Here is a 24,816-nt window from a genome sequence, read left to right as displayed (position 1 = left end):
TTCCAAGTGGTGCTTTTTCTAAAGTCACAGTGGAATTGTTCCTGTCAAAAGGACCATGAGAAGAAGCAGGCTAACAAAATGCAAGGCGTTACAGCTGCATTTGCTCACAGCAAAATGAATCTCGGGGAACAGTCTTTTAAACCCAAGAAATCAATTGGTGATTTGATAACATGGATCAGCTCGTAAGCTGCACCTACAGAGGCAAAGTAATGGATAAAAGTAACACATCCTTCATGTTCCTCCGAACTTTCCAAACCCATGCAAAGGGATGGGAAAAGGGGAAGAATGTAGGAAAAAAAAATCATAAAATGTCTGTTTCCCTCCAATTTTGAAATTCCAGACTTACTTGCACTGGACCCACCATGGAGGCCCTCACAGCCAGTGACATGGGAAGGGCAGGAGGAAATGACCTTCTGTGCCCCCCACAGATCTCGGGGGACAAAGCAGTGTGGGAAACATCTCCAAAGGTGTTTGTGAGGTTGCCAAGGCCCAGGGCTGACCCCCAGCATTTTGGTCTGCATGAAGCTTGGGCTTGGAGAGCAGGCTTCCAAACCAAATGCTGGTCCCAAATCATGTTTGAAGCCCATGCTGAGCAAAAGCTGGCAGGTGAAAATGGAGAATCTTCTCCAAAAGGCTGTGGGGGCCCAGAAAGAGCCCCTAGACGCCTGTCTGTGCCCACTGCTGCCCTGAGACTCCAGGCCCCTTTGGGGAGAGAATCAAGAGGGGAAAAACAAGGCTGAAGGAAAAGCAGTTCCTACAATGGAAAAGGAACCAAGTTGCTGCTGCAGAGCTGTCCCAGGAGCACCCCCTCCACATCCCCCAATCCGCCATCACCACATCACCTCATCACCCTCCTCTGCGTCCTGCGCTGCTGCCACCGCCACCGCCGGGGCCGGGCTCCGCTTGGCCCCCGCCTTGTGCTCCGTCCGGCCTGGCGCCCGGCCCTCAGTCTTTCTGTCAGCAGCGGGCTCGCTCCTGCTCACTGCCTTGTGCTCGGGGCTGGGCCGCTGCCTGGGCTACTTCAGCTCCTTGGGATGCGGCTGCTCCGCCTTGGCCTCCGCCTGGGGCGCGTGCCTCTCCGCGGGCTCCTGTGTGGGCACCGGGGTGCCCCCGCGCCGCTGAGGCTCTCTCTGGGGCTCCGGGGATGGCGGCCCACGCTCAGAGTGCGGCTCCTCCTCATAGTCCGCAGTGGGGGAGACCGGGGAGGTCCTGACGGCGTAGCTGTGGTAGCCCTTGTAGTGCTCGACGTCGGGCTCACGCGCCATGCGCTGCAGCGGCCTGATCTCCATCTGCTCGGCCGGCCGTACTGCGCCCTGCGAGGCCGGACGGCCTTCGCCATCGGAGGCCCCACCGCCACCCGCCCCAGCCCAGCTGCCGGGCCGCAGGGCTCCGTCCTGCTGAGGCTTGGCCCGCTTGGCCTCCGGAGGGGTGGCGGCGGGACTGGGGGCTGGGCTGCGTCGGCGGGGGGCCTCGTCCTGCTCGTGCAGCTGGGGGCTCTCGGGGGGTGTTGGGGGTGGCGGGGCACCTTTGGGCTGAGGGGGTGTCGCTTCCTCCATGTTGACGGCGTGCTCTGCGTTCTCCATGATCTCCTGCAGCAGCCTCCGCTTCTGGTACTCGGGGCCTGCAGAGAGAGGGGTGGTGGGAGAGGGTCTGGGGGAGGCAGCAGGGCTAGGGCATGCTCAGCAAGGGCCTGGCTCTGTGCTCCACGTGCCAGCACCCCATCTGAGAACAAAACACACCAGCCCAAACCCACGGCTTGCAGCACCTTGCTGTCACCTCCCCCTGAGAAACAACCCTGGCTGTCTCAGGACATGTTTTTTTAGCTGCAAACTCACCCTGTGCTTTTCCCCTTTTAGGCTAGAACAAGCTCCCGAGAGAATGAAGTGAGGCTGCATTTTCCACTGCCTGCCCCAAACCAGAGCCTGTTTCCAGAAGGTATTTCCTACAGACACAGATCCCTGCCTCACACTGCCCTGTAGGGAGGAGAAGGCCAGGAGCTCCACATGAGACTGAAGGAAAAGTAAAAACCTGCACCCCCAGCTTTTTGTGGCTTGGAGTCACACAGAAGGATTATCCTGAACCTAAAGGGATCAAGCTCTCATCCAACCTTTTTGCTTTTCTTTTTCTTTTCTCTTCTTTTTTTTTTTTTTTTTTCCTGGCTGGAAAGCTCTTCACTGTGGCTTCTTTGGTGTCTAACAGAGTGCAAACCAACAATTACATGGGGAGGCGCCCTGCCTCCTCAAGGAAGGGAGGTATCCCCAGGTGATCCATCTTCCGTTGTGCTCTATGGCAAAAACACATTTCTTATGCACAGACTGGGGCTGGCAGTGAGGGCCAGCCCTTCCCTCTGCACTGACACAGGCACCAGAAAAATCAGCTGGCACCATCACACAAGGTGACTCAGGGCTTCGGGTTTCATTCTGGCCACATCTCCCATGCTGACTTGTCAGCTCTTAGCAATGCTGCTGTCACTTCAGTTATCATTAAATCTTTACTTCTTGTTAACCCTGGGCCAGGTCTGCAAAGCAAATCGCTGAGGAAATCAAGCAGAGCCCGGCACTGAGGGCACTCCATCATTCTGTGGTGCTGGCAGAGCAAAATCCACCAGGGAATGACCAGGAAAGTCTGAAAAATAACTGCACACAGTACTCTGCATAGTGGGACCTTGACAGGGGGCCTTGCATGCCCCTGCAGTGCCTGTAGCAAAGAGAACATGAGCATGCTCCTCATAGGCATCGTGGGGTTGCAAATCAGCACGTCCAAAAGAAAGCACCTGCTTTTGGAAATGGTGTTGGTCTCATTCTGCTGAATCCTAGTAATGCTGAGAAGTGCAGACGTACAGGGCTTGGCACGTGCTCCTGAACAGCACAGACCCTGGAGCCACACTGTCCCCAGCTGCTTCATGGTTCCTCCCCTCCTCTCCTCCACCCCAAGGACTAACGCAGACTTGACCCTACTCTGGAAATTGGAGATTGGTGCTTCATTCCCTCTAATAAATCACGGGTGTGATTTGCACGCTGCTAACTCCTGCCCACTCAGGGCAATGTCTCTGCTCCGAGGGGGTGGTGGGGAGAGAGGGCGCTGGTCTTAGCTTCTCTGCCCTGCCTACACGCTCCTGTCAATCAGCAGGCGACCCATTCAGGGCCATTTCTTTCTGGCTGCAAATGGATTATTTGGAAGCCTTTTCAACAGTTGTTCAGACTCCTCAAAATAGGCTGCCTGCAGCTCTGGGCTCCTTGCTATCTCTTGGTGCTCTCTTCTCCTAAATAGTTCACACCAAAACTCCAAGCTGCCTGGAAGGGACTGCACAGCCCAGTCCTCCTCCCTTCCCCAGCATCCATCTCACTTCCTTCACCTCCCGGACAGTTTAGCAAGAACATTTTAGCAAGAACTTTGGCTTTCACCCCTCCCCTCTAGGTCTTTAGGGCTGATATCCTAAAGGAAACCCACAGCTAAATACTTATGTGAGGCTCTCTAAGCAGGACTGTCCTGTCCCTAACACAGGGATAGAGGAGGGAAATGCAGCTGCCAAACACTGCCAGGCTCTCCTGGATGCGTGACCAGATGTCACAAGCAAAATCTAAGGGTGGATTTCTGTCTTTTCCTTCTTGCAAGAAGATACACCTCTCCTTCTTATATTCTGATCACTTCATGAATGTAGAGATTAAAAAGAATCATAGAAGAAAAACACACACCAGCCCCACACGTGGCCACAAGACCCACCGTGCACAGACCATCTCATTTGTCTCATTCAGTTGCTACAGGTGGAAGAAGTAACCCAGCTAGGTGTCAAAAACCTTCCAGCAGGAATTTCAGTTTCCGTTCCTTCTGCACTATAAATACCCCAGTGTGCAAAGGGTGGATGTGGAGCTGTGAGTGGCAGCTGAGGGGCTTACGCCAGGATCAAGTGATGTTTAGCTATTGTTAAATGAAGTGTCACATGCTGGCTCATGCCTGTGCCCAGCCACTGTGGTGGTTCCCAGCCCAAAGGCAGCTCTGAGGCCCTGTACTGCAGCAGGAAGGGGCAGCTCTGCACTGCTCCACCTCCCTAGCTTGTAGGTGCAGGACAAGATGGACATGCAGGGAATTTCAGCAGATCTGTCAGTGTGTCTGTCTGGCACTGGGTGAGTGCTGTTCCTGCTGCCTGCCCTGAGCTGAGGTACTGCCACACCGTGGAGGCACTGCAATCAGAGCAGCAGGTTTTGCTGAGTAGCAGGCAGTGTTTGGCTTCTATCCCCAGTTTTGATGCTGTGACGGACTGCTGGACATTTGATCCAGGTAACAAAATCACATAATAAGAAAGATAGGCTATGAAACATAGGCGTTTGGATCTTTTTATTTATTTATTTATTTATTTTTTGCTCTGCTATTACCTCCCTTCTATGAAAATGAAAACTTCCCAGAAAGAGCACAGGTCTATCTAGCCTGTTCTAGGGAAAGGTAATGGCACTGACAGTGCTGCTTCTAACATTACACTTCCTATCTACTAATCCCCAGCGCTTGCTCTCAGAGAAGGAACCTCTCCAGTGTTTTCTCAGCCATATAATTAGCATATATATATATATATATAGGAAATTAAGGAAATAATATTTTTTCATTATCAGCTTTCGTACAGGATATTACAGCTCCTAATTAGCTGAACCTGACTGCACCCTTGGTGCGGTTTGTGGCCCCACAGGATACGAATTATGAGTCAATGTGCAAAGCTGTTCCAAGTAAAAGCCACTGCAGCTCAAGGGGTGTATCCACAGGAGTGCTGCAGACAGCCCCCAGCTCTCTGCTGGCCCCGGCAGACATTGGGAGGGCTTCATAGTGAGGAGAAAGAGGCAGGGAGCTTGGAGGGCAGCAGACTTCCTGCAGGCTATAGTAACGCCTTACAACAGGTAAAACAGCAGTGTAAGGAGGTCAGCAAATTATCCATGTGCAGGGGGCTGGCTGAACTTGTGCAAAAGTGGATCCGAGACAGATAGAAGGGCAGCTTCTTGAGTTATAAAGTGGGAGAAGCATTGGAACAGATTCCCCAAGGAAATTGCAAAATCCCTCTTACAAGAAGCCTCTTGTCTTACCTGGCTGGTAGAAGTCTGGGGAGAGCTCCCTGGCCATCATCCTGGCTATGCCCGACTCGTTGTTAGCTGCCTGAGCTGCCTGCTCAGAGCCTTCAGCCTTGGCTTTGGCATGAGTTGTCCTGCAGAGGGAAGAGGGGACAACAAGTGAGCACCGTCTGAGCTGACATCGGCCCAGAATTTCAGCAAGGGGCACAGAGTGTTGAGGGCTGAGGTGCGACCAGCAAAATGGAGCAGGTACATTTGCAAACATGAGCATGTTCACGCGTTGCAGGGAGGCAGCAGATGGCGCAAAATGGACTTGCCACCATGCTGCAATTCACAAAGATGCCCGCTCTGAGGAACGCCTGAAGCACCTTTGCAGACATCACAGGAGAGGGACAGCAAGGTGATGGCTGGGCACCGCGGCACTGTCACCACCCCTGAGCGAGCTGCTGCACCTCACCAGCAGCAGCATGCCTCTTGTCAGTACAACTGACATGTTTCACCCCAAATTACACTCCTAGAGCTCTCCAGCAACAAACTCTGGCTTGTCCAACGCACTTCTCTGCTTGCAGCAGTCCAGGGGCTGCTCTCACCAGGCACAAGTGCTTGGAAAGGCACAGCCATTGCTTCCCTTGCAGGACTCCGTGAGTCCTCTCTGCCCCTTCCCAGCACGCCTCCTGCTTGCTCCCTAGGGCCATCGCAGCTATTCTGCTGGCCGGCTCTTGTATTCCTCACATGCCTTGCACTCAGGGCCCTATGACCTTTATGCTAAAATCAGGGCAAGCTTTGCAGCCCAGCTGCTCACAGTCTGGGAGGGAGCTGACTTCAAACAGAAGGATCACACCTTAAAAATTAGGGAGGGTGAAGCACTGTATGCTCAGCTGCTCTGCTCCACCTGTGGCTCGTGGAGGCTTTCCCCATGCCCTAATGCTTCCCAGGGTTCCCTCTGTCTCTCCTGCTGCATGCAGCAAAGAATGCACTGGCAACACCAGTGCAAAACCACTTATTTTTGAGCAGGTGTGCAGTTAGCAGCCCCTTCAACACCAATTTATTACGAGTTTAATGAGGTCATACAATGTCTATCGAGCTATTTAAACGATACTCAGACTTTTTAAACTCAGGTTGGAATTTCATTGGTCCTTTCCCATTCAACTCAGATGCAGCATGCAGACAAGGCTAGCTTTACCCTGAAAACTTGACAGTTGCAATGAAAAGGTGATAGAAATGCTGTTCTGAGACCCTGGGGGAGTAGAAGATTATATACACGCGCATACACACACACATCACTTTGAGTAGCTGTAGGGAAAGAATTAAAGGCAGGGCACTAATCCCAACTGATACAGGCACCGGTGTGACCTGACAGGGAGCCGAAAGTGCTGCTCAGTGCCCTGAGATAGAGCAGAGGACGTGGAGCTGCTGTGCCCGGGACGGCGTCTCTCTGGGACGTCATTCCACTGCCGCAGACGTGGCTCACCCCTGCCTGCACCCACACCTTATCTCCTGCTTTCTCTGCAGGCTGAGCTGCCTGGGATTGCTGCCATTCTTGGTCTTTTTATCCAAAATTCTTACAGCTCCTGAAACACCCAGAGAGGCTTTGTGATGAGGGAGAAGACGGCAGTTTTAAGCCACTGCTCACAAGCAGGGGGTCTGAGGCAGCTCTGAACAGAGAAATCACCTCCTTTTTTGGTAGCATGTAATCAGTGTGATTAATTCCACTGAAGTCTGGCAGTGGCTGAGGGGATGGCTCTGTGCTCTCCATGCCCAGGGACCAGAGGGGGCTCAGCAAATCCCAGGGAGCACAAGCCTGCATGATGCCAGCCCCGCAAACAAGCTCACAAATGGGGAGCCCAGCTCTTCACCCTACAGGATGTGTTCCAGCCCCTGCCTTCATCCTGCTCTTCTGGGATGGGATTCACCACACAAGGATAAAACCTTCCTTCTCAGCCACTTGGTGAACAGACAGAGGCTCTCCTGGCCACTTTTCAGACCCGGCAGGAAAGGGACAGCACCTGGAAGCAGAGGATTCCTAGAGGTATCTTCCAAAGAAGTAGCCTGGCAGTGGACTGAATGCAGGGTCTGCTCGCTCTGCTAGTAGGGGCAGAGCTGCACTTGTGCTTATGTGGTACTAAAGGAGTGCAGATGGATCCTGGCATGCCCGGTGACAACACATGGTGCTAGAGGTGGCAGCACAGCTCTGGAGTACACTCTGCTCTGCTGGAACACTGTGACAATGCACAGCTTGCAGGGAATGGCCCAGCCGTAACAGTAACATCAAGCTCTCATAGAGTATTTCTGAATGTATTATTTATTCTGGCAGTGCCAGGGAGGGGAGCTCAATGGAGAATAATACGTGGCCACGGTGGCAGAGCAGCAGACAAATAGCAGGCACCCAGGGGGAGCCCAGGGCACAACCAGCAGCAGCATTCATAAGCCCATCTTCAAAGCAATGCCGGCAAACGAGCTGTGAGCATTACATGTACCCAACTGGGGGCCAAGAATCCAAAGAGAAGCCTTCAGAAACCAGTGCTGGTGCTCCCCAGCCCAAGAACAGATGCACGCAGTGGGGACAAGCGCTCCCTACCCAGAGCAATCTCAGGGATCACAGTGACTGCTGCGGGACGCTGGGAGCAGGGAGTTAAATGCTTCACTTCTCCCCTGGCATGGCTCTAATGCTCTAATCGTTTTTGTATTAGCGTGCAGACAGAGCTCCTCTCCCATCCTCCCTGGCCCTGTCCCAGCAGCGCTGCCCGCTTCATTCCTGACTGCTGCTGAAATCCCCTGCGGACACACGAGCGGCAGCTGAGCGCTGTGCTAACAGGTGAGGCCCAGAGCCACACGGCAGGACCATCTCTTCAGACAGTTTATGTGGTTTTGCACATCCACATTGGCTTAGCCTGTAAATGAAGCTGGAATTAGCAGAGAATGCTGCAAATACCAGGAGGGCTGGGGCACCTGCAGGTGCGGCGATGACCTTGTGGCCAGGAGCAGGGGGAGAGCTGAGCCCTCCGCCTCAGCTACTGCACATCCACGTACTGAGAGAAACACAAACCCATCTGGCACTGTCCTTCCCTCTCCAGGGACTCCTTGTCCCATCAGTACAGCAAACCGCCCTCTGCTCGATTCAGGTCCCCTGGGGACAAGTGTGCAAATTGGGCTAAATGCCATGCTGTCAGCACGGCCGTGCGGAGCACAGGGAACACAGGCAACGTTCAGCACGCTTCCATGGTCATGCTGGTGGCATTTTGTCCTTCTGAAGAACCCTCAGATAACAGTTTGTCTTGGCAGGGATGCTTGCAGCACTCAAGAGATAGAGGGAAAGCCGCAGAAGTGCTTTTGCTGACGGCAGCATGGTCCCTTTCATGCTTCTGTGTTCACTTTGCAAGGGAAGAGGACAAACAAAGCACAGCAGGATGGACACTTTCTGGCTTCTCCATTTTCCACACCACCTTTGGCGTTGAGGCCATCCTTCCTGCTTACTCCCAGTCCATCTCCTCTGTGCCTCTATCTCTGCCTGCACAAACACAGATGCCAACACACCTCTGTTACCCACTATCCCCACTTGCCTGTATCCAGCCCATGGGACCAGAACCCCCTTTTTGTTTCATCTCTTGTGCCACATTCCCTGTCCCAATGTCACCCACCTGTGTGCCCCACCCAGGGCCATCCCACCCCAGCAGCCAGGCATACATTTTGCTGTCCTACTGCTCTTCTTATTCTATCATTTGTGTGCACAGACCAACTCAGTTTAGACTCTGACACTCCCAGACCTGAGGCTGTGCTGGTTTATATCACGGTCTCTGTGCCTGCAGGGTGTGATCTGTGCATAAAGCAACACAAACTGCCTCCTATGGGAGACATTCACATCGCTGTAAAGGAAATCCCCAGAGAGGAACCACCCTGTCTTGCAGAACAACCCTGCCTTGCAGCCTCCTTCCTGCCAACCAGCTCATGAGATGCTCTGGGGTTTTTGCTGGCTGTACCAGCACTTACACTGAAGCAGTGGCACTGTGAACTTTGCTTTGGGAACTTTTTGAACCTCATCCTGCATAAGGAGCACAAACAGTCCGTTCTGTCTGGACAGAAGCATCCTTTACTGTGCTTTGCTTCAGGAGCACCTGGCAAAGCTCACTGCGACCTAACGAGCTCAGCAAGCATTAGCCTTTATGATTACTTGGTAAATTTTTAGAATACCGAAATGTTATCCTCAGCTCTAAATAGCTCAAAGCTACTTGCATCTTTCACCAAGGGATACTTCCCCTCAGAACAGTTAAAGTGACATTAATCTCACAGCAGACAGACCTGCAGCTGTCTGCAAGACGACAACCGACAGACCCTGGTCCTGCAGCAAGAGCACCACAGGGATGTCTGGGGGGGAAGAAAGGGAGATTTGCTGCTGCTGACTGACCCCACAGGTGTTTAGGGCCATCCTGCCTGGGCAGGGCAGAGCATGGATCCGGCCACATCACAGTGGGTTGGCCCAAGGAAACAGAAGGGCTGCTGTTTCAAGAGAGCCCAGGCTGACCCAAGAGCTCTGCCATATAGGCAGCATTGCAGCCCGAGTGGCTTTTACCTGAGTGCCAGCCCTGGGTCGGGTCAGGAGGTGGGCATTCTCTCTGCGGCACTGCTGCCTTCTTCAATTGGAAGTTTGAACAACTTCTAATTCAGATTTTCTTTTCAGGTTTCAGTAATCTAATCTAAAATCTAAATCTCCCTGTTACCCTACCGGAGCATGAGCGAGCCTCAGAAAATCCATGTGAGGTGGAGGAGAGCAAGACAAAGCCATGCACACCCTGCGCTGAAGTCAAAGCGTGTTTCAGCCCAACACCAGGCCTGGCCAAAGATGTGTCTGTCAGCGCTCATGGCTGCAGCCAGCCTGGATGGAGAGGAGGCTGCTGGGGGAGGGATGAGGGAAGGGTGAAGGTGCAGCAATTCGGAATGCTCTGCTGCTCTCCCAGACGAGGAGTGCCCAGCAGAGCACCTCACGGTGCAACATGCAGCCGAGCCGGGGCTGCTGCTGGCCATGGCTCCCAGCTGTCGCGCCCGGCAGCGCTGATAAACCCCCGCTATGCGCTCCCTTATTTAGTCAGGACGCTGTGCTGACTGCAGCGATTCCCGGACGTCATTTGCACCTTCCATGAGCCCGAGTGCTTCGGCTTGGGAAGGCTGGGAGCAGCGGGACGGCTGGCAGGGCGGCTTCGGGAAGAGATACGGGGCCACGGATGTGAGCTGAGGGCTTACATATCCAAGGGGCAGGATTGCAGGGCAGCTGTACATTCAAAAAATGTTCAGAATGTGATAATTCCCAGTGATATCCTGCAGTCACAGAGCATCCAGCTGCTCAGACTGCACGGCCAGCATTTAGAGACAACAGGTGAAGCACACCAGCATCCTTTGTCCCTCATAGCTCAGTTTCCCATTGGTCCTACGGTCCGGCAGACACGTTAGTGCTGTTAGCAGGACATGTACCCATCCAACCAGCTGGAGACTGGCCAGGCCCACGCCGTGCAGGACGCGTGGCAAAGTCCCTTTGTTGAATTAGGTCTGAGTCAGTGGGAAGTACAATGGCGTGCAGAGGAGATCACAGCAGGCAGTGCTACGCTGGGACGGAGACACTGATTTTGTCCCCCAAAAGCCCCAGCAAGAAGGAAATTTGTGCTGCTGTGAGCTGTGCAGCTACTGAGTGCGCAGCTTCAGAAATCAAACTTCAAAATGCAGCCAGCCCTGCTCCTCCTCTTGCATTCTATTCCATCCTATCCCATTCCATTCCAGACGTCAAATCAATGCCAGATCCATCCTCAGCCCCTCGCACAGGTGGAAAGCAGATGGATTTCCAACCAGAGGGTTCAGGAGGGACCCAGGCAGGGTAGGACAGCACTGGAATGGACAGGAGCCACCCAGAGAGCCAGAGCCCAGCAGGCACTGGGACCAGAGCTGTCTGCAGCCCTCCCGCTGCACTCACACACCAGCACAGCTCGGTGCCTGGCTCTGCTCAGCACAAGTGCTGCCTGCCTGCGCATCCCAGTGCAGCCACGTGCCTGAGATTCCTACAGCACAACCAACAGAGGCAGCCTCGGCACTTGTGCTTGTTTTCCTCTGAATTTCTACATCTTAAAGAGCCTTTTATGGTGTAAAGGAGTGAATTCTGCTCTACACTCCCCAGCAGATAGATTGCATGTTAGCTCAGCTCCTTCAGGGGCTCCCTCAAGTGCCAGAAGCAAATAGAACCCAAATACTGCACACAGTGATGGGGGCACATGGAGGCAGCCAGGTATGGTACAGCCCAGCTGCTCAGTCCCGGCAATTAATTCCTAGCAGTAATTGCATGGAGACATCAGTCCTCCCCAAACAGCAACTCATGTGGCCTCAGAGACATTTCTCATGTAAGGCACATGGTGCCCTGCAAGGAGTAATATAAACATTCAATCCAGGGAACTCCACCTTGTAGTTATGGGCTGGGGAGACATTAACAATAGCACAGCCCTTTATAAGCCGTAATAATTTATTTTCACAGCCCGCATGCAATTATTCTCTGCCGTGGGTGTAGAAACTGAGGCAAAGTTCAAAGCCAAAAGAAAGTTGGTGACAGAGCTGGGATTTCTTCCTAGGACCCTTTCTAGGCAGAACTGTTTATATTTACACTTGATCCCAGGGCTGAGTGGAACAGGAGGGAGAAGCAGTGCAGCGTGAGGTGGGTGTTTACAAGGCAGCAGCAGAGCCAGAGCAGCACGCACCAGGAGTGAAGGCGGATGGAAAGGGTGAGCTGCAGCCCGCAGCCGGGAGGAGATGAGCGTTGGCTCTGAGGTGGGTTGAGGACCACTGGGACTGCGAGTGAAAGCTGCCCTGCACAGCGCTGTGCTTCCACGAGCCCTGCGAAGGAAGGGCGTCCCGCAGCAGTGCAGTGCAGTGCAGTGCAACCTCTGATTTCCTCCAGCTCTGAGGTTTCCTTAATAGGAAATCATCTCCCAGCCGTGCCGGGAGGGATGCGGTCCCCTGCGAGGGCAGCGGCTGCATTCCAGCCCCTGATGGAAAGCGCTGCACAGCCGCTTTTGATCCAACGTGTAAATAGTGTATAATAAAAAGAGGCTTATATAAACGGACTGACTTCTCAGGGAGCGGCTTTTGCAGCTCCAGCCTCCTCATTTCTGGGTGCGAGCATTGCTGCCGCGCGCTGCTGCTGGGCACGGTGGGGCCAGTGTTGGTGGAGCCTCCCCAGCAGGACGGGGTCTGTGACACTGCTGTCCCTGCATGACTTCTCCTGCAGTCTGGATGGTTTCTCTCTGCTGGTTCTTCAGGCAACGGGGCTTAGAGAAAAACAGTCATATTCCCTACAAAACTTCGGAGCCAGGAACACAAACAGGGTTTGAAAATAAAGAGCCCTCCCCAGGGTAATTATTTCCTATGACTACATGGTAATTAAGCAACTTTGATAACTAAAAAGGCACAAAGCAGAACAGCACTGCAGCTACAGTCGCCTCCCAGCAGCCCAAGTACAACGCAGGTGCCACAGCGTGGCCCCGAAACCATGGTGACAGAGAAGAAGGGGGTCACCATCAGTGTCCCATGAGCCCTGTGGGGTCCCTATCACTGGGCAATGACAACCCCAGCCGCAGAAACACAGTGCTACCACTCAGACACACGCAGGGATGGGGCACACGAGCAGGACTTTCCCCTGCCACCCCCAGAGCTGATCCATCTCACCCTGGCATGGACACAAGGAGCCATCAGTGCTTTCCTCTGCAGCTCGGTGCTAACACAGCTAATCCTGAGCACCCCCCACCCGTCTGGTCCCAAAGCATCTCTGCTGGTGCAATGGAAACAGAAGGGACGCGAGGTGACCATGAGCTGTTGCACACACCACACATGCACACACTGCCCATCCGACCTGCCCTGGCTCCACAGCCCAAGTTCAGAGACCAACAGGCTGAAATGCATTGCCAGAGTGGAGGCAGCCTGGAAACTGCCCACCCTGCCATACCATGGGCTCCAGGGCAGAGCCACGCTTTGCTGCAAACAGTTTTCCTTTGGGATGCTTGCTACCTATGAGCCTCTTGGAATTACCACAATCAGCATTCCCATTAACATCACCACGGAACTCTGGCAGCTTGGTGAGGCACCGGGTGATCCCATCTCACCGGATCATCCCACCATCTCACCATGTACCCTCATCTCACCAGCTCCTTGTGCCCACCAGTCCCCAGCGGTCATCAGCTCCCCCAGCCGACGGGAGTGGGGGGACACGACTGGGCAGGTTGAGAAGAAGGAAAGGGTTTTGTTGGAGCCTGGTTTTACTGTGTGGGTGTTTGCCACAAGGACTCTTCAGAGGCTGTAAAAGTATGAGTCAGGCTGAAAAAGGAGCTGGAGACAGCAGAAAGCTGGAAGCTCTTCCCCATTTCACCGCAGGTCCTGAACACCCACCCCTGGGCTGCCATAAGGGCAGTAAAACGAATTAAACAGAAATTGCAGGGAGCCACGTTTGACCCCATTGCTGTGCTCCAGAGGGACACGTGGGACAGAGACCACGAGACGCCACCCCCGGGACCCCACGCACCCACCTGGATGCCGCGATCTCCGACTTCTGCCTGGCGATGGCTGCTGCCCTCTGGGCCCCCTCCACGCTCCGATCCACCTTCTGCCGGATCTTGGCGCTCTTCAGAGGTATGACGCGCTTCTTCATGCCCTTGACGAGGACGTTGTGGCGGTATTTGCCCTCCTCCTTCTTGCCGTCGGGCAGCGTGGTGCAGCCGTAGCCGTGCCGCAGGTTGTCCAGCCACTCACCCTCGTACTTCAGCCCGCTGGAGCGCTCGCTGACTCCGTAGCCCGAGCGCTTGTCGTTCTTCCACTCGCCCATGTAGGTCTCGGTGGTGGTGGCGTCGATGTCGGACTCAAAGGGGGGGTACTCCTCTCCCTCCGCCCCCTCGCCCAGGCTGGCTGTGGAGGTGGCATCGCTGGCGGCCGAGCTGATCCCGCTCTCGCTCTTGAGGAAGCTGACGCGGCTCTTCTGGCTGGCCAGCGACGACTTGGACTCGGACTTCTTCAGCTTCCCCAGCAAGGAGCCCCTGCGGAACAGACCCCCCTTCTTCACCTTGCCGGCCTCGGCGTCGGCGTAGAGGCTGAGGGCAAAGCCGCCGCGGGTGATGGTGGGCGATGCGGGCAGGCTCTCGGGGTGGGCGGCGGGGGAGTCCTGCTGCGGCAGCGTGCCATTGCTGTGCTCGCTGCGCAGGGAGGACAGGGAGGTGCGCAGCGGGGAGCGCACCACCGAAGCCATGCCGTAGGGCACGCTCTGCCGCACGCCGTAGCCGTGCCGCATGCCGTTGGTGAACTGGCCCTGGTAGGTTCCTGAGGGAGAGAAGAGGCAGGTGGTGAAGCAGCCGCACGAGGAAAGGCACCGCGGTTTGGTGCCCGCCGTGGGACGGGGGCAACTCGCTCTGCCCTCCCTGAGTCCAACACCCAGCAGCATTCACCGACCCGCAAAAGCAGCCACGAGGGAGCAGGGACAGAGGACACGAGGTGATGCTGGCAGGGGACAGACCTCCCTCAGCATCTGCACCGGGATACATGAAAATAAACTCAAAATAGCCAAGTGAGTGCACACAGCTGAGGTCATTCGAGTAGAATGTGTTTCAAAGTCGATTCAGAACAAGCTTTACGATACCCAGGAATGGAACAAACAGTCTCTTCTTGTACACTTCCATTGGTGAAACAGCAATTTAAAGTAAAACCTGGTGTCAACAGCACCTTGCACACCTATTAAAGTTTAGACACACTCTTCCATTTGTCTTAGGGATGCTACCAGGATACCTCCAGAAATGCTGAGAAGAAACAACCTCATTAGAAACAGACAGCTTTCTACAGCCACTATTTCCAGCAGCGGGGGGCTTGATATTATATATACACAGAGCAATACTTAAGAAACCCACAAAAATAAACAGAATTCCCTGAAGACAAGACTGTTAAGCTAAGCATTTGGTAGGTATTTGGTTAAATTCTCCTCCTCCATTACAAGTGGATGAAGTAGTGCAGTGACTCATGTTAGACCCACAGCTTTTGGATGTGCTCTATGACCTGCTGCAGCTACTGCCACCATGGAGGACTAAAGGAAAAAGAACAGACTGCTTTTAAAACACATTAGCTTTTTATTTAAGTTGTTTAGACTTAGACAACCTATACTTCATTTCAATTGCATTCATACTATCCCACAACACTTTAAGAGAGTTAAACTGCAGCTGTTTTTGATTATACACCCAGAACTGCTGGAAGAAGAAATAGGAAAGCAGGACAAGTGATTACTCTGCATGCTGCACTTGGTCTTTACAGGACCTTTTTTTAAGCTTAAGTACTAAAAAACACAAACCAAACCAACAAAGCCCCACACTAATGAACCCAACCAACCCACTCAACACATTTTCTGGCTCTCCCTGCCTTTGTTTTCAGCTTACAAGAAGCAGATGCACAATTTTGAGTTAAACAAATCAGAGGTTCACAACAGAAGCGGGTCAAAATTGTGAAAGGATCTGAACTGCCAACCCCAACTTTGCTTAAGTCACCCAAAAAAACTTTCCTACCCACCCTGGTAGCCAATGCTACTGCTTCATTTCATGTTTGAAACAAACAAACCTTTTCATCAGTGTAGCCTCCATTGCCACACGTGAAATTCTTTACTCAGGTGTTTTGCTACCCTCATCTCTGCAAAGCTACCTCATAAGAGGATACAAATCCCAGTGACTGACTGAGTGCTTCTGGAAACAAGGGCTGTTTGCTGGTTGCCACACTGCACAAGTTCGTGTGGGTTGTGACCAGATCATAATTTCAGGCCTTTTGCTTTATTTGTTTTCAATCTGCAAGAAGAAATCATACTTGACCAACTTCTTCTATGAAGAAACGACTGGCTCGGCAGACAAGAGGAAAGCAGGAGATATTTTAACTCTGACTTCAGCAAGGCTTTTAAGCACCACCTCCTGTTAAGACCCTGACAGAGAAATTGATGAGGCCTGGGCTGGATGAGCCAAGGAGTTAGAGGTGAACAGCTGTGCAGGGTCAGGCTGGAGGCTAGTAATAAGTAATCTACCCCAAGAGTCAACAGTGGGTCCACTCCTGCTTAACATCATCATTATGGATCCAAATGATGGTGTATACTGCACCCTCAGTTTGCTGACAGGGGCAGGAGGGGTAGATACACCCCAGGGTTGTGCTGCCATCCAGAGAGACCCTGACAGGCTGGAAAAAAAGGGGGCTGACAGCAACCTCACTGCAGCTCAGCCATGGGAGCTGCAAAGCCCTGCCCCCGGGGAGTACCTCCAGGCACCCGGCTGTACAGCAGCTTGGCAGAAAAGGCCCTGGGAATCCTAGGGGATACCAAAGGAAAAATGAGCCCACAATGTGCCCCTGCTGTGAAGAAGGCTCACAATATTCAGGGCTACATTAGACAAAACGTTGGCAGCAGACTGAGGGAGGTGATTCTTCCCCTCTGCTCAGCACTGACCCGCACACACTGAGCCCTATTCTGGGCTTCCCAGTACAAAAGAGACATGGAGCTACCGGAAACAGTCCAATGTAGGGCCACCAAGATGGTCAATGGAGTACTTCTGTGAGGAAAGGTGGGGAGCTGGGGCTGCTCAGCCTGGAGGAGGCTCAGGGAGAGCCTCATCAGTGTCTCTGAACAGCACCTGAACAGAGGGTGCACACAACACAGCCAGGCTGTGTTCAGCAGCACCCAGCGCCAGGACCAAAGGTGATGGGCACCGACTGGAACACCAGGACTCTGTCTGAAAAATCAGGAAATACTCTACTTTTTCTGAAGCACAGAAAATAAGAAGTTTAGGTAAGGAAAGAGGAGCAATCAGCACCTCGATGGTTCAGTTGCTTAAGCAGATAGGAGCTGGTAACTACTGCTCCAGCACAGCCTCACTCCAGTTGCAGACAGCTCCCCATGTTGCCATTCCAGCTGCTCGCTCTGCTCACATTCCAGCTGGACAGGCCTTACTGCAGGCAGCCATTGTGACACATGCAGAAGGATGACGGACCACAACAACACTGAGGCACACACTGTCCCGTGAGTCACACAGCACATAAACACGGGGGAAAGAGGCTGAGACAGAGCCTGACTGTGTGCTGCTCATCAGAGCATGGAGTTATTAAGACACTCAGCTCAGTAAGGGCACTGACTGAGGTAAAACATACAGTTCCCACACCACAAAATATTGCCCTTGGCCTAAGAATAAATTCCAACACAATCACAAAATCAATCTGTAATCCCGGCCTTTGAAACAAACAAACCCGGAATTCCATAGAGCACAGAATATGGAAGGGACACATAAGGACCATCCCGCGCAACTCCAGGCTCCGCACACCAACACCCGCAGTCAGACCCGACGCTGACATCCTTGTCCCGACGCCTCTTCGGCTCCGGCAGCTCAGGGCTGTCACCGCTGCCCTGGGCACTTTGGCCCACGCCCACCGCCCCGCAGCCAACAACCCTTTCCCGATCCCCACCCGGACCCTCTCCTTCGCTTCACGACCGCAACGGCAGCGCGAACGGATCGCAAACCGCGCCGCAGCCGCCAAAGCACTCCGCGACCTCTGCGGTACGGACCGCCTTTCCCCACACACACAGCGACACCGCCAAACGACGCGCAGCTCACACACACACAGGGAATGCCGCAGCGCAGCGCAGCGCCATGGCGGGGCCACAACGGCAGCCGCGGCCTCACGGCCCCGTCCAGCACAGCTCAGCACAGCAAGGAACAGCAAAGAACAGAACAGAACGGCCCGGCCCGGCCCGGCCCGGCCGCCCCGCAGCGGCCCCAGCACCAGGCCGCGCCTCGAGGCACAGCGCCGTCCCGCCCGACCCCTCGCGGACCCCTCGCGGACCCCCGCGCGCCCCGGCCCGAACCCGCAGCGCCCGCAGCGCCCGCAGCGCCCGCAGCGCCCGCAGCGCCCGGCAACGCCAACGGCAACGCCGACGCCGACGCGGACGGAGCCCAACGGACGCTCACGGCTCTCCGCCTCACCGCGCTCACCGCACGCCGCTCTCCGCCTCACCGCAGCCCGGCGCCGCCCGGATGCAGGCCCTCAGCCGGAAGCGGCCCCGGCCCGGCCCCACGCATGCGCGCTCCTCCCGAGCGGCGCTCGCACCGCTTCCCGCTGTGCTCGGCGCCCCCCGGGCCGGAGCGAGGCTGCGCGGCGGCCATTGGCTGCGGGCGGCTCCTCCCCGCGCCTCGGGCAGCTCGGGCAGCTCGGGGCCGTGCGGGGACGGCCGTGCGGGGACGGCGAGCCCCGGGCCCCGCGCCGCCCGTGTGCGGGCCGTGCGATCGCCGCTAACGGCCGGCCCCGCTCGGTGCGTTGCAGCCGGGAGCGCCTGGCACCGCGCTGACCGTCCGCCCGTGGAGCCGGCAGCGGAGGACGAGCGGCGGCACGACGAGGACCGGGACGACGACGACGACGACGACGACGGACGAGGACGAGCGGAGCCTGCGGACGGCCCTCAAGAAGCTGCGGCTGGACGCGGCGCGGTGAGTGGCGCGGAGCGGTGCGCGGCTGTCGGTACGCGCTCGCGTCCCCTTCTTGGGAGCCTTTCCTCGTTTCCCCTTCTTGGGAGCCTTTAACGGCGTTGGGCGGAAAGGCGCCCTGCTCTGAGCAGCGCTTCCGAAGGGCCGTCCCTTCAGTGCCGGTGCCGGTGCCGGTGCCGGGCAGACGCGGCAGCGCAGCGCAGCGCAGCGCTTCGGCGCTCCTTTCGTGCCGTCTCCCGGCCAACCTCCGCAGCGGCAGCACGAAGCCGCGGGGCGATCTGCCCAAAGCGGCGGCTCCGCGCACTGCTGCGGTGCGGTCACCCCGCGGGGCACCGAGCGGCTCCTTCCCGCGCTGCCCTGCCGTGCCTGCAGGCCCCGAGCGTTGCTGTTCTCCGCCTCAGGGGCTCCCGAGCTCATGCAGCCTGCCGTGCTGCTACGGGGCACTCCCGGGCGCAGTGGCGAGCTTTGGCACCGCTCGTTCGTGCTGCCTCAGGAACGGATCCTGCTGCTCAGCAACACCTCTTTGGCGAAAAAATACCCGCTGAGAGAGGAGCGAGGAATCACGCTTACGAAACAGTTGGCTTTTATTGGGTCGCCCACCACAGGCTGGGTGCAGCTCCGCCTCAGTCCCGCTGACGTTCCTTTCACGTGTCCTTGGCTTGCAAACAGGCGGCACGAGGACGAGGAGGAGCAGCAGCAGCAGCAGCAGGACGACGACGAGGACGAGGACGACGACGACGAGGACGAGGAGGAGCGCAGCCTGCGGACGGCCCTCCAGGAGCTGCGGGTGGACGCGGCGCGGTGAGTGGCGCGGAGCGGTGCGCGGCTGTCGGTACCGCGCTCAGCAGAGACGGAGCGCTCTGACAGATCTCTGGCGGGTCCCGTTTCTCACCGCTGAGTGCAGAGGAGCTCAGGGCTGCACACGCAATTGTCGCAGCCCATCACCTGAAGCTGCGGGGCCGAATCGGGATGCTGACGCCGTGCGCTGAGGCACCGCTGTAACGCGGCCCTCTCTCCTTTACCTCCTCCTCCCCCCTTCATTGCTGCTGTGAACTACCTGGATATTCAGTGCGATGCTGCCAGTAGCTCTGATAGCCAGCTTCTGCACTGCAGCTCGGTTTGGAGTGGCAGTGGCCAAGACAAAGCACCTCCAGTAAAGCCCAGTCCCTTAAACACGGAAGAACTGCGGGGAAGTACCTTTACAGCAGCAGTGTTTGCGTGCCTCTCTCTTCTGGGAGAGCCCCGCTTCCTTAAGGCTCTTCCGCTGCTCCTGTCAGGGACTGCACACCAACAGCCGTCTCAGTCTTGGAAGCAAAAAGAAAAGAGCAACACCCACGTTAGGTGCCATGAGCCACGCCACAGAGCTGCGTGAGCAACGGCACAGGTCCCGTATTTACCTACCTGTTCACCTGTTCTGACCCTGCAGGTGTGAGAGGACTGCAGGAGGACCGGCCGGTCTCTCACGGCACGGACGTTCCAGGTCTCCTGTCCTGTATCCTCCCACGTTTACGCACTGCGGCACAAAACACAAAACCCGGTCACACACACCAAAGACTCACGTCCGTTCCAGTGTTTGTGCTACAGCAGAACACGGCACAGAGGACAGACACAGTCCTCACTTTGAGGCCAGCCATGGCAGAAGAGCCACAGCTGAACCTCTGCTGAACCACCGCTGCGGGGCCTGTGGGGAAGTCACGGGAGAACTGCCTCGCTCTGCCCTCATCGTCTCACTCTGACTCACACAACAGCCAAACCTCACTTTTCCTTTCCTTATCCACGCTTCACAGATCCATCTGTGAAACAGCCCTGTGCAGCCCTCCCGCATCCCGTTCTGTGGAGGCTCACGCTTATGTCAGTGACGTGACTGTGGAAGACCTGGCAGGGTACCTGGAACACCATCTGCATATACCAAAGAAAATGTCTGCCATGGCAGAAATGATGTATTCATAACCAAACAGCAAAAACAGTCACAGTCCTAAGCGTTATCAGAAATTTAAATGGCTCGTTTGTGCCATATTTGTAATGTTCTGTTTCATGTACAGTTTAGTTTTGTAATTAAGAGAAAAACTGTACATAGTTGCATAGACTCCTGTGGCTGAAATGATGTATACTTAACTGAAAGCCATATTCAGTCACATAGTAGTACAGTTTATTTTTGTAACTCGAATAAAAACTGTATATAGTCTCATAGATTGGCAGAATGGTTTGTTTCAGAAGGGGCCTCTGAGATCACCTCGTTCCAACCCCCTGCTGCAGGTAGGGACACCTCCCTCGAGACCAGGCTGCTCACAGCCCCATCCAGCCTGGCCTTGAAGGCCTCCAGGGAGGGGACAGTCACAAACTTCGCTGGGGAACCTGTCCAGGAATCTCTTCCCAGTCGCTGCTCTCAACCTACACTCTCCCACTTCAAAGCCGTTTCCCCTCGTCCAGTCGCTACCTGCCCTTGTAACAAGTTCCCCCCAGCTCTCCTGTAGGTGGGCTGTGAGCTGCCAGGGGGTCCTGGGGGGCACACAGCCATCCCAACATGAGGCCCCGTGGAGCCCCACAGCGAGCAGGGATGTCCCCGTCTGCTCTGCGCACAAAGGACCCGCAGGCGCCCGATGCAGCAGGGCCACCGCGCCGATCCCACCCGCCCATGTTCCTGGGGCTGCCACGGGGATGATCTCATTCTTGTGCTGCTGACAGCCCCAGGAGCCCTCCTTGGGGCACCCCAGGAGCCCTCAGCCCCTGCCACCCCGCTCCAAGGTCCTGCTGCTGGAAGGGATTGGGGGGCCGCAGGGAGATACGGGAGCCCCTCGGTGGGCTCTGCTCCCAGCATCCTCCTCCCCTCCGAGGGACAATCTTACAGATGAAACCTGGCTTTACAAGGAAAAAATAGTCATTGGTCAGCTATTAAATAATTAATGAATAATTCCCCCAGAACTTTGAAGTGTGAAGTGGCGCAATGTGGGGCTCCAGCAGGGAAAAGGGGGACAAAATGCCCCACTAGAACTCTCCTTACTGCCAACACTCCCCGGAGCACAGCAAGTGCCTGAAGTCCTGCCCAAAGCAAAGCCTTTCTCCTGCTCAAGACTTGCCCAGAAAAGCCAGAGCGCAGCCCCAAGAGAAGGACATACCTGAGTTATTGTGGGGGCTTCCTCCAGGCAAGCTGCAGCACCCACTGCAAGCAACAGGGCAGCATCACCTCAGCCTGCTCGTCCTCCTCCTTGGGTCTGTGCTGCTCCATGGCTTCAGGAGCCCACGGTGCGTGGCGGCATCTCACCGGGCTCTGCACACCGGGGACACAGTGACAGAGATGCGGAGGAAGGGACAGCTGACGGGGAACTCCTGCGTCCTCCTGGAGCAGGGTGCAGCTGGGATGTTGAGCTCTGAGGCTGCTCCTCACGTAGCCGCCTTGGCAAGTAGCATCTCCTGCCCCGTAGTCCATGTCTTCCCAAATCTGCGAGCTGGGATGCTCCGCTCGGGGGACTTCAAAGCCCAGCACAGAGCGTTGGCTGTGCCATCACGACGTTCGCCCCAGCATCCATCACCCTTGCGGCGGAGACATCAAACGCATCTCCAAATAGCTCCCCAGGCGCAGGCACCATGCCAGCTCAGCTGCTCTCCTCTCCCGGCCCACCCTGGGATGGCAGGCAGGCAGGCACACACCGCAGCCCCACGCAAGGAGCCCTCACTGCAGCGGCCACAGCCATGGGGCAGCCCCACATCCACGGGGCACACTGCTAAGCGGGGCTGCAGTCCTCACACTGCTCCGTGCCGTTACCCGGTCCCCACGGACAGCAGGTGACCCGGCATATGCTGGCAGCACGCTGTCCCCAGCAGGGGATGTGGGCTGACGTGGTGGCAGGGAACAGCACTGAGCACGGTGGGGATTTCTGCCTCCACCAGGAGACACTGCGCTCTGTCACGGGAGAACTGCCTCGCTCTGCCCTCATCCTTCCACTCTGACTCACACAACAGCCAAACCTCAGCTTGTTTCTCCTTATCCACGCTTAACAGACCCCTCTGTGAAACAGCCTCGTGGACTTCTCCCACATCCTATTCTGAGGAGGCTCCCACCTATGTCGATGATGTGACTGTTGAAGACCTGACAGGATACCTGGAACACCACTTGTATATTCCAAAGAAAACGTCTGCCATGGCAGCCTCACAGTAAGGAACTTCTTCCCAACACCTGGTCTAAACATACACTCTCCCACTTCCACGCTTCTTCCTCTTCACGCAACCCAGGCTACGCTTGGCCTTCTGGGCAGCGAGCACACCTTGCCAGCTCGCGCTCAATCTCTCAGCAGTCCACGCTCCCAAATCCTTCTCCACGGGGCCGCTCTCCAGCCATTCTCCACCCAACCCACGTCAGTGCTTGAGATCACCCCGACCCAAATGCAGGGCCTTGCTCTCGGCCTCGCTGAACTTCCTCACGCTGGCATGGGCCCACCTCTAAGGCTCTCCACGTCCCTCTGGATAGCATCCCTTCCCTCTAACGCCTCACCTGCACCACTCAGCTCAGTATCACCTGCACACACGACGAGGGTGCACACGATCCCACTCTCCCTGTCGCCTATCAAGAATGTTCAAGGGCACCGCTCCCATCACCACTCCCAGCACTGAGCCCTGAGGAACGTCGCTCGTCACCGCGCTCCACTTGGACACTGAGCCGCCGACTGCAGCTCCCTGAGTGCCACCATCCAGCCACTTCCTTATCCAGCCACTGCTCCACCCATCACCCCCAGAAGGACGGCCTAAGCTTAGTGCTACAAAACATAACAAATCCTGAAGGAATAAAAAGATGCACCAAAGGCTCTGCAGGCCGTAACAAAAGCACTCTCCATCAAACGACCATCCCTCTTCTTTCACTTTGGGCCGTGCCGATTCAATTCCTCCATGCCGCTTGCTCTGTGCTTTGGTCAGAAATCCTCTCCGGCTTTCTTCTGAACTTGTGCGGTGCTTGGAGAGCTCATTGTTACCGTGGCAAGGGGCTTTGAAAAGGCTTCCCGGCTAAAGCTCCGTCTTCCTCATCTGCCCTACGGAGGAGAACGAGAAGGCGTTCAGTGCTTTGCACAGGGGCTGCGTCTCCTGTCCTCCAGCGCTGCCCGGCTCATTTGCGGCTGCCTCCATTGGGAACAGACTGCTCTGCCCGGGTGCAGGGGGGAGGGCCAGAGAGCGAGGCTGGGCGCTCGGAGCCTTTCCTGATCTAACGAGCTCCCTCTTCAGCACTTCTGTTTCTCAGCAGGTATCAGCAGGTAACCGCAATCGTAACAGCCATAGAGCTGGAGGGGACCTTTAAAGGCCATCTCGTCCAACAGCCCCGCAACAAAGAGGGACACCGCAGCTCCAGCAGGCTGTCCAGGGCCTGGTCCAGCCTGGCCCTCTAAGGCTCCCCGTGCTCCAACCCCGCATTTCCTGCCGAGCCCTGCCGTAAGGAACTCCTGGCACCCACGGAAAAGCCTCCCGAGTCACCCCCCGACAGCAAAACCCCACGGCCGCACGTATCCCAGTAGCCAAGAGCACTCTCGGCACCATCCCGCGCAACTCCAGGCTCCGCACACCAACACCCGCACTCAGACCCGACGCTGACATCCTTGTCCCGACGCCTCTTCGGCTCCGGCAGCTCAGGGCTGTCACCGCTGCCCTGGGCACTTTGGCCCACGCCCACCGCCCCGCAGCCAACAACCCTTTCCCGATCCCCACCCGGACCCTCTCCTTCGCTTCACGACCGCAACGGCAGCGCGAACGGATCGCAAACCGCGCCGCAGCCGCCAAAGCACTCCGCGACCTCTGCGGTACGGACCGCCTTTCCCCACACACACAGCGACACCGCCAAACGACGCGCAGCTCACACACACACAGGGAATGCCGCAGCGCAGCGCCCCATGGCGGGGCCACAACGGCAGCCGCGGCCTCACGGCCCCGTCCGGCACAGCTCAGCACAGCAAGGAACAGCAAAGAACAGAACAGAACGGCCCGGCCCGGCCCGGCCCGGCCGCCCCGCAGCGGCCCCAGCACCAGGCCGCGCCTCGAGGCACAGCGCCGTCCCGCCCGACCCCTCGCGGACCCCTCGCGGACCCCCGCGCGCCCCGGCCCGAACCCGCAGCGCCCGCAGCGCCCGCAGCGCCGCAGCGCCCGCAGCGCCCGGCAACGCCAACGGCAACGCCGACGCCGACGCGGACGGAGCCCAACGGACGCTCACGGCTCTCCGCCTCACCGCGCTCACCGCACGCCGCTCTCCGCCTCACCGCAGCCCGGCGCCGCCCGGATGCAGGCCC

The 24,816-nt window shown here is 56.4% G+C and overlaps 2 protein-coding genes and 1 non-coding gene across 6 annotated transcripts in view; 1 reads left to right on the top strand and 2 right to left on the bottom strand.

The window, feature by feature from the left end:
- The window catches only part of LOC121108794 (junctophilin-2-like), a 22,074-nt gene extending 3,966 nt beyond the window's left edge, over positions 1-18,108 (bottom strand). The window contains exons 1-4 of the mRNA XM_046906060.1: positions 18,065-18,108; positions 13,601-14,384; positions 5,067-5,185; positions 843-1,621 (exon numbers count right to left, since the gene is read on the bottom strand). Of these exons, the coding sequence (XP_046762016.1) occupies positions 1,017-1,621; positions 5,067-5,185; positions 13,601-14,355 (1,479 nt within the window). The 5' untranslated portion in view covers positions 14,356-14,384; positions 18,065-18,108 and the 3' untranslated portion in view covers positions 843-1,016. The remainder of the gene's footprint in view (positions 1-842; positions 1,622-5,066; positions 5,186-13,600; positions 14,385-18,064) is intronic.
- LOC121108793 lies at positions 18,107-20,743 on the top strand. Of its 3 annotated transcripts, XM_046906072.1 has the most exons (4): positions 18,107-18,484; positions 19,263-19,354; positions 19,980-20,045; positions 20,341-20,743. In XM_046906072.1, exons 1-4 carry the CDS (start codon positions 18,107-18,109, stop codon positions 20,501-20,503), a joined length of 699 nt encoding a protein of 232 aa, XP_046762028.1. In that variant the 3' UTR covers positions 20,504-20,743. The 3 variants fall into 3 exon arrangements, with proteins under 3 accessions (XP_046762028.1, XP_046762026.1, XP_046762029.1); XM_046906070.1 differs by having other exon boundaries at positions 19,980-20,743; XM_046906073.1 differs by having other exon boundaries at positions 18,107-18,556; positions 19,223-19,354; positions 19,980-20,743.
- LOC121112479 lies at positions 19,120-24,816 on the bottom strand. Of its 2 annotated transcripts, none has more exons than XR_006932579.1 (5): positions 24,756-24,816; positions 23,346-23,574; positions 19,955-20,066; positions 19,751-19,857; positions 19,120-19,504 (listed from the first exon to the last, which is right to left on the bottom strand). It is a non-coding gene; the product is annotated as an uncharacterized LOC121112479 (transcript). The 2 variants fall into 2 exon arrangements; XR_006932580.1 differs by having other exon boundaries at positions 19,120-19,334.

This window comes from Gallus gallus (genome assembly GCF_016699485.2).
Source record: "Gallus gallus isolate bGalGal1 chromosome 37 unlocalized genomic scaffold, bGalGal1.mat.broiler.GRCg7b 37_unloc4, whole genome shotgun sequence".
NCBI classification, from domain to species: domain Eukaryota; kingdom Metazoa; phylum Chordata; class Aves; order Galliformes; family Phasianidae; genus Gallus; species Gallus gallus.
The sequence above is the reverse complement of the archived record's forward strand: the minus strand, read 5'-3'. Positions and strand labels throughout refer to the sequence as shown.

Coding starts and splice junctions, on each gene's coding strand:
- LOC121108793 (XM_046906070.1), top strand. CDS start 18,107: ATGCAGGCCCTCAGCCGGAAGCGGCCCCGGCCCGGCCCCACGCATGCG. Junction 18,485..19,262: donor AGGACCGGGACGACGACGAC/GACGACGACGAC, acceptor CAGCAGCAGCAG/GACGACGACGAGGACGAGGA. Junction 19,355..19,979: donor CTGCGGGTGGACGCGGCGCG/GTGAGTGGCGCG, acceptor CTGACCCTGCAG/GTGTGAGAGGACTGCAGGAG.